The sequence below is a fragment of the Manduca sexta genome, chromosome 5 (assembly GCF_014839805.1).
Source record: "Manduca sexta isolate Smith_Timp_Sample1 chromosome 5, JHU_Msex_v1.0, whole genome shotgun sequence".
Taxonomy (NCBI): Eukaryota; Metazoa; Arthropoda; class Insecta; order Lepidoptera; family Sphingidae; genus Manduca; species Manduca sexta.
Window position 1 is genome coordinate 9433442 of NC_051119.1, and position 9701 is coordinate 9443142.

At 34.6% G+C, this 9701-nt stretch overlaps 1 protein-coding gene across 1 annotated transcript; it reads right to left on the reverse strand.

Moving 5' to 3' along the window:
• Window positions 1–263: 263 nt before the first annotated feature.
• LOC115455929 (YY1-associated factor 2) lies at window positions 264–8132 on the reverse strand. The gene is made up of 3 exons (XM_030184737.2): window positions 7828–8132; window positions 3660–3832; window positions 264–3095 (listed from the first exon to the last, which is right to left on the reverse strand). Exons 1-3 carry the CDS (start codon window positions 7961–7963, stop codon window positions 2991–2993), a joined length of 414 nt encoding a protein of 137 aa, XP_030040597.1. The 5' UTR covers window positions 7964–8132; the 3' UTR covers window positions 264–2990.
• Between the last annotated feature and the right edge of the window lie 1569 nt (window positions 8133–9701).

Sequence of the window (9701 nt, forward strand, 5' to 3'; positions counted from 1 at the left end):
ATGCTAACAAATATATTATTTAATGAAAAAAAAAATCTATACCGCAATTTAAATAGAATTTTGATACTGAAACAATACGATGACATAAAACATTCGAATAAATCGAATAATCGAGGTTCTACCCTAATCGGATGAAAGTTTGAAAACACGAAGAGCATAAAATGAAAACATACATACATATTAAACCTTTTTTACATCGCTTTAAGTGCCCACTTACCTATCCGCTTGGTATAAGAAAAAGCTGAAAAATTAAAAAAAAAAAAGAGAATTTTAACATGAATCCGTCTCGATATAGGGTTTTATTCGATTACCTATCCACAATTCATTACTACCTTATAGCTAATACTATTTTATACTTTTCAAACAAAACCCCTAAAGCGAGACAAATTCACATAAAATTTATTTTCTGATCAAAAAATCCATTCTATACAACAAATATTACAATTCTTTGGCGAAACACTATCATTATTTTTCGTCATCCACGTCAAGAACTTGACAGTACTATTGCCATTACACTACGCTATACACACTCAACCTGAATGACGGTAAATATTGACCGTGTGACGCCGCCCTTAAATATCCCTCCTAACGCCAATGCTCCGAATGTATTTACATATCATTTTGGCAGTGACCAGCTGGTCTAATCTATATACAATCAATCCATCAAATTATTTTTTTTCTAATTCATTATACAAAAATAATATTCAACTACATCTAAAAATAAGTTACAGCGATAGAATAAATGGCATTACATAAAGCTTAGTTATATGGAAATAAATAATAAGGTGTTTAGGTACGTTCAATTTCATTATTTCAATTCACAATAAGTTAATGTGATGATTTTTTATTATTTAAGTTACATATTGCTGTCATTTTATAAACAGTTATAATATTTATTATGCAAATTTATATTTAATCATTTTACTATTGTATTGTACATGAAATAATGTCTCAAAATAGATCGCGGTCTTGACCGTTTGTGGTCAGCCGAATGAACAAGTGATGTAATAATCGAAAATATAAAAAATATATCAGTTGCTTAAAAAAAATTACGTAGCCGTAAGATTTTGTACACACCAAGTTTGTTTCAAAATTTGCGTTCCAAAGATTCTATGCGTTCTTCGTCTCTTTTTTTTTTGGAAAAATAGCACTCCTTAGGTTTCAATATTGCGAAATATATGATATTTTTGAGCATTGCATGAATATACGACGTTGTGTCAAAGTTTATAAATAGATGTAGACGTTAAAAGTAATGTACGCAATGACCCATAAGTTCCTTCAACAAAAACGTTTCATCAGGTGATATTAGTCTCTATACTGTTTATAAAAGACAGCAATATCTTAGTTCTTGACTTGCCTTAATTTTTGACGTAAACAGATAACATTTTTTTTCATTATTTAGTATTATTACGCAACGCATATACCTTATTCAAGGAAGGAAAAAAAATTACCCACATATCAATCCACTTTTCAATTAACTCTATTGGGTCTAAAAAAATATTTTTTCCTTCCTTGCATTCCTAGGAACATATAGTGCCTTCGTACATTCGTTCACTCTTTCCATTCATTCACATTCATCACTCGTCAATATGACTCGTATATCAAACTTGTAGCGAGCAATAAAAATAAGACATTCATGTATACAAATAATAAAACGACAAAACAAAAAAAGAACAAAAAATTCGAGAAATTTATAAAAATTAAAACATGAATTCAAAATATTCCCAATAATTACAAATGTTAAAAACACAACAAAATATTGGTAAACAAACACAAAATTCGCAAGTCCAATACTTACTGAAATATAAACGAAAAATACATATAAATCCTGAATATGAAAAGCTACTTGGCATGTGAGCCTTAATACTCACGCCAAAGTCTCTATAGCCAATGCCAAAAAACTTTCGACAAAACGTAAACATTTTTTCGAACAAACATCCAAGACGCTGCCCATAAATTATGAAACGCAAAATCTGCTTTTTTATTCACTATCTGGCATAAGCTACGATTACATGTCTAATCCAACCCTCAGCATTCCATAAAAGACGCTTTGCGAATTAAAAAACGTACAGAAATTTTGGTATTACTAAAATACCCGTTCTCTGGTGAGAATTGTTTTCCGAACAGGTGGTAAAGTTAATATTGACGGAATCTAAATAATGTGTAACAATTACAGGTTCAAATAAATTATTTCATTTCATTTTGTAATACAAGGGAAAAATTACCACATTTCTCTCAAGTACCAATGACTTGCCACAACATACTTGCGTGAACGGATGTGATGACGTCACGCAGAAGAAATTATTTTTGTTCACATTTTATCCAAACTTCCTTAGAAATGCAGCCGTGGTAATCCAGAGGGCAGTAAGTCAAAGGCGGCCATTTTGTTTCGTTACTGATTTAGAATGTACGACGAACTTTCTTCCTATCTAGGTTTCATACATCTACATAGCAATGGTTGAAGTACTCATCGACATAAGCTTTCGAAAAAATTTAACTAATTTAAAAAAACATAGAAAAAAGTGCTGATATTAAATATGTATGGAAATCTCGCTTAAATATTTAAATTGGAAATGCATGTACTCGTTTGATAAACAGCAAGAAGACAGATAAGATCTAGTTAACCATGTAATACAGCAGAACCGCCTTCTCCGACTTTCTGCTATCGATTACCAGGGCAGAATAAACCTTCTAATTTTCCAAATTTTCTGATCACATCAAGGCATCGGCGACGCCAAGACTATTTTTAGGAGATACGCACTACACACTATAGTAAGTACCAACATCATATTTTTTTTCACAATAAATCGCACGGGTACTTGTATATTATGCTAAACCATAATAAAGCTTCTGTGGTCGATATTTCCCGTTGTCATTAAATAATGTTTTATTGTGATTTGTTCCGGACAGGGGGATGCACGTGCACCACCTTCCCGGCACCCAAGCATCAAGGATCTATGAGTTAATTCCGTATTAGTTATATCTGGAGATCAGGGCCGCGCGTCGTTGGAAGACTCCACGTCACTAGAACTGCTCGAAACAGATTTCTTCGGTTTGTATTCTGTTATTACTACTGTCACGCCGCTTACGGTTACCTGGTGGATATTGGGACGTCATTTAACGTTGTTATGGCGAGGGTCGTTATTTACAGTGTCTTATTTAACAATTCATGAAATTTGATTGTAAGTGAACTTGATTTTTCACGAGGTCATTAAGCTAGGAAAACTGGTCAATCTGGTGATAGTTGAAGGTGTTATACGTTATTACTTGGCCAAATATAATATACTGGATAATATGGCTGAAATATTTTTGGATAGTTTTTACGATCGACCTGTATCTGAAGGATTTAGTTCTTGGCAAATCTTATTAGTAACTAGTACCCGTATTCACAATCAATACTATGAGAAGGCACAGTGCGCCTGAACACATACTGATCGTAATTTAAAAGTACTCTATTGCTTTCGTCAGCTTTGTTTACCTAACAACCAACTAAAGTTCTATCGCAATATAAGCAGTCACAACGCCCTTACGCTTATGCACTGAGAAGGCTGTCATGCCGAAAGTACCAAGAAACAAAGTTATTATCACAGCATTGCTCACTTAGCTCAGTAAAGTTTGTGAATACGGGCCTAAGAGTTGATGATTTAGTTCATGGTTACCTCTCTAGTCTGCGCGGAACTGCGATCCACGTTGCTAAGCCTCGGCGGGTGGCGTCGCTTCTTCTTGAGCGAGTTGGCTGATCGCGGCCGTTTCTGCGAGCTGGTTGGCGCGGTGCCGGCCGCCTGCGCCGCCACCAGCGCCGGGTTGATGCGCGGCTTGCGCGTCGACGTGCCTACACGTTACATAACACACATCACGCATTTATCCTCGAAGGGTAAACAGAAGCGCAGCTTGTGTATCTAATTTTCGTCGGGTTTTTTTTTGGGTATTGGACCCTGCAGTCAATGTCGTCGTCACAACGACATGATAGGGGGCGACACATGAAGCAATGTGTATAATAACCAACCATAGCAGTTAGTACTAGCCTGTTCGGGAAAAAGTATTTTGCGTTTTCCTGTTCTATCAACTCGAAGTCTGGAAGTTTACCGGATATGACTATAAGCTTTTCCACTATTCCAAGGGATAAAATACACGCAGCGAAAAGTACCAGCACTATTTGCGCCTCTGACTACACTTTGGGAAACAAAAGCCGTGAATCTGTGTGTAGTCCTATCATGTAGGAGAAAACTGCCATGAACCTGACAGCTTGATTATGCATTTTGTATGGTGAGTGTCTCAAACACACTTGACAAAAATTTGGCGTCATTTCAATCCGTGATCTGGTATGATTAATGCCACATAGATCCTGTAAACTGTAGTATGTGGATTGATAATTGACAACATTTCATTTTTTCAACATACCAAAATGTTTATATTTTATGAAATTAGATCTAAAATGATGAGACCCATATTTTTTCTTTTTTCGAAATGCAGATATTTTCATTCATGATGTTCACTTTGAATTTTGTTTTATTCTAAAATGACGTAAGCTCCAAATGACGTCACATATACGGCTCAAAACGTAATGACCTTTGCTTTGCAGTAAAAAAAATGAAGTGACAGTTTTTTTGTTTCTGTCTCTCTCGTTGAAAGTGACAGTTATGACGTATCTATGGTAATATTGACATTTGACATTGACAAATGACGGTGTCTTAGTTTTGTAAAATATAGAATAAGGTGGACCTAAGAACTATTTCATTCAACCGTATACGTGACGTCATCAAGCATTTTTCGGTTTTTAATTTTTTTCTCCGAAATTAAGTATTAAAAAAATATTAAAAATTCATAATCGAACTCAGAGTAGAAAAATTAAGAAACGGTATTTTTGTTTTAGGCACGTTTACATTTTGAAATGTTGTCAATTGGGTAAGATCAAATTATATTTAAGAAAATCTTGATCCAAGATTACGGATTAAACTGATCCTAGACTGATCGCTATAAGGCTACCTAATATTCACCATATATTATAAAACTGCCTCGATGGCGTAGTTGTACTGACATCGTACGGCAGCGCTCTGAGGTCCTGGGTTCGAATCCCGGGTCGGGCAGTGATATTCGAGTTTTTCTGCTCAGTATCAACCTGAAGTTTGTAATTTGTGTCCGATATGGTGATAGGCTCGCTCCCGATTACATTATAGGACGGACCACACAGGCGAAAAGGTGGGTGCACCTTTGCACACCCCTTCGGGGATAAACGCGTGATGTACACGAACGACAAATATTGAGTCACCCGAGTCTTACCAAAATGAACACTATACTATAATTTTATACGAAACATAATTCCTTATTTGAGCACAAAAAGGTTCCTCTAAAAGGTAAATAATTTCCAATGCTTCGTCCATTATACATAAATTATCACATACCCTTTTAGAGGGAAAATTCTAAAGCTTAAGGTCGTACAAGGGCGCTATCCGGAGCAGCGAGCGGGGCATGTTGCCCCTGGGGCTTCCAAATCGTAGTCTATGCATCCCGAGAGCGTCTGCGCATACTACGATAACTCGAACACGATAGCGACTTAAAATGGTTCGAGTTCATCTTACGCGGAGTTAAGAAGTATGAGCAATATTTTGTTCTAAGTTAAATTTGTTAACGAAGATTATCGTTGTGTGGTTAATACGTTACAATAATGAGTTGTTTTAGATCACCTTTATGTGGTCAATAGGTTAAAATGATGAATTGTTTTTTTTATATTTGTCCGAACATATTTACCAAGCGGCGTTGCCAATTTAAAGAATGTCTTATATGTTACATAGTTCAAAAGGGACATTTAACAGCTAGGAAAGTATATAGGTACTTCAATTTCGTTTACATTCATGGATTACCAGACCTTAACTAGATATTTTTACGCAATACGTTATGGATCTTACAATTCGAGTTACCTTAGTAAGGGTAGGGGCAATGCATGGTATTTGTCAGAAATAGCAGCGCTGCTTGAGAACAAAGACGCCGTACACGAGTCGAGTGGGGCTTCTGTTCAGCGTAAATCTACCTACCAGTGTAAATACAGCTTAATAACTACGTACATATTTACCAACGGAAAATAGAGATTTATTAATTCGTGTACTCGAGCTTTATTCGTTACTATTTTAAATACGTCTTTTGTTGGAAAAGAGTTATTTGCTCCAAAATGAAAGATTGTACGAAGTAAGAATGCGGTTAATTTCTTTCCAGATACCACACAGTATTTTGTTTTTATTGCTGCGAATGACGAGACTAGCTTGCCGTCCGCCTGATGGCAAGCGATAGGAATGCACATAAACAGTAGAAACACCATCCAACACCTTGAAATACAAAGTATTGTTTGGTATTCCACTGCGCTCGCCATCTTGAACGTGAGATGTTAAGTCTCATTATGTCTAGTAGTTGCACTGGCTACAATGTCCTTCAAACCGGAACACAACATTTACTATAAACTAATGCTTGGCGGCAGAAATAGACATGAGAGACCTACCACCAGTAAAATGAACACCAGTAAATAGGTTTAAGTGAGCTTTACAATTTTTTTTTTTTTTTTTTATTAAATTACTCAATGCAGCAAATTCTACTAACCAGTCTTATTCGTCTGATGAAATGCGTCACGCCTTATAATCATCAGATCATTTGATTATTATATAGCACTCACATTTTAATAGAAGCAGACTACATATACTTCACTTGATCCGTGATTAGAGTCGCACATAAACATTTTTTAATGCGCTCCATAAGAAACCGGCAAAGGCCAAAGACTATACTGCCAAAGTATGAAGAAAAAACTGGCTGACTGATCAATCAACGAACAGCTGATACTGTTGTGTCACGCATTAAATTATGGATACAGGTTCTTGGAATGTAAGCGAGCATGGATTTATGGAAATCTATCCTTTAAGGAGTTTAATATAGGGGACGAAACTTTGTACGAAACTTAGACTATTAATGACTTGATTTTGTAAATTCTTACACTAATAGGAAGCTTTGTTACCTCGGAACGCTATAGGTTACTTTTTATCAAGAGAATGAGCATCAACGCGGATGAAAAAGCAAAAGCTCTTAAATTATAATATATTCGGCCAAAGGTTTTTAAAATAGTAACTAAATCTACAAACAAGAATTCCAATTCCCGCGCGCTCATGCCAAAATAGGAACAAAATTGGAAGGTCAACGAATACTAACCGACCAAATAGGAAAGCGGAATATGAAAATCGGAACAGGTGACGCATACGTCAATTTCTATTGGTCGTATTACATTCGACCGGAACGCTGTCTGCGGCTGCTTCCGGAACTAAAATAAATTGAAATCGCGCCAGCGTTTTTTGTTTACATTTTAATTATCAGGATCTAGTGAGTGTGTACAAATTATTTTATAGTTATGCTTATCTGAAGTTAAACAATAACACGTTATATTTTTTTGTGTTAATTCATTAATGTCATAGCAAACATAGTATCAATAAGAATATTTTTTTCAAATTTGTTACGCGCTCTCCAAGTTATAACATTGGTAGGTCACAGTTAATTGTAGACGTGCTTTGACCCAGTCTGGCTAAGTTGAAAATGCTAATCAATATATCGTAGCTTGGTTTATAGGTTAGAATGAAAACTAATTTTATACGCTGATTTTTACAGCTATTACAATATAATGAAAAGTTATTATCAGCGCTATAAATACGTTGAACTGCAAAGAGTTCATTGAATTCAAAATTATGGGTACGAACGTACCTGGTTATTGGTTACGTGGTACGAAGTGTAGGTCAATTACTTATGTTAAAAGACAATGAAAAACAACTTTTATATAAAAAGAACTGGTGTGTTTACCTTTTCTGACATCGCACATGGAACATTTAAAGGCCTCTGCGTTATTCCTGTATGTACAAACGCTACAATCCCAATAGTTTTCCTCGAGCACTTTGGACGGCCTTTTGGCTCTCCTAATGGCATTTTTCTTGTCCATTTTAACGCTCACACACTTATAAATTTATTAAACACACGTTAATCATGATATTTTTGTTTTATAACATGAGTTTTTAGTATAAGAACGTATATAATTACGTCTGAGAATCATTATTTTTGTTTTACTGTGCACAAAAATTGTACACTTTTACGCCATGACAGTTCGTCAATGTCATGTCGGCAAAACAGCCGGGGGCGCCACTTTCTTTGGCACTGCTTTAACGACATAAAATATGAATACCCGGCATAACAGATGGCGTTAGTAGCCTTTATGAACTTAAATTTTTTATTTTCTATGAAGAGTCTTATTTTTAATAGACCACAGATCTGCCTACACTATAGTCAGTCGCGGGAAAAAAGCCACAACCCTTATTACAGTGGGTAATTATATTATAAACTTGTCTGTACACTAAAAAGTCATATTTCTTACACTTCAATTAGCTCTATATTAAATTTCTGTGCAATTATTGCGTCATATTTACTACTGTATTATAAAGACATAAGACTCATTTTTCTATTTGAATTAAATATACCTGCAGTTTCTGACAGGACTTGACTAGACTTTATATACTTTCTAGTCTTTATAGCGTAGCCCCCATTCCTCTTCTTCTTTCCATTAAATAAATTATTTTTGATAACAAGAAACGCTAAAATATACATCTGTTAAAGCATGTAATTAAATCAAGCCTCAGAAAAATTATATAACAATCTTAGAATAATCTATGTACTACTTGGTTTATTGATAAATTGTTTTATATAACCAACAACTTTATTTACAGAAGACTTATAATGTGTTCAAACACTTGTTATACATTTTCAATCCTTGTTGCTTCAGCCTAAGATTTGAATTTGAATGAAACAGAGGTTTATTATTAAACATACAAAGAGTCCCTGAAGATTGTTTGAGGTGAATTCTTAGAAATGTCGAACCTTTTTTAGACGCACGAATAGTCGTGAATGTCTTTCTACCTGAGGTTTCTTAAAATAATTCTATTTGATATTTGGAATTCCGTGTTACTTAAGATTTTATGCAAGAATGACAGAAACAGGAAATCCTTATATATACTAGTGGTATAGATACACACACTACTTATATATAATTATGTAGAAACTGGTAGCTTTCTTCCTTATTCCAATGTGTTAAGGTTAGTTTTGCCATATCTTCCAAACAGTATACGTCATACAATTTGAAAAATAACCCAAGCCCTTGTATCTATTTATTAATAATTGCTTGTTCGTTTTCCTGTAGCAATTGTGGCCTTAGTTCAAAGAATTCACAAACAATTTTAAATCGACTTTATTATTAATCACAAAAAAATTGTTTACTCGACGTTAAACTATTTGACTGCACGGGAGTAGATACAAGCAAACCGCTCACCCGATCGTAAGCAATGTGGTCTACAAATACCCATAACCAGAAGAAATAAAGGGTCTATCTATCAAACCGTGCCCTCTCCGATACCATTTAAACCGTTTATTTCTCTACACACACATAAATACAACAAAAAAAGTATAAAAAGAAAAAAAACACACATATATACCATAAAGTTCAATAGAACTTTTTTTATTTACAGGTGGGGTAATAATCCCACCTGTAAATAAAAAAAAATGTCTTTATTTACTTCTGCACTAATTATGCTTCTCATTTAGAACATGTTTACTCCCGGTACGTTGTATAAAAGTTAATTTATTTGTAAATATAAGACGAGCGTTTTTTTATATTTAATAATATTATAATG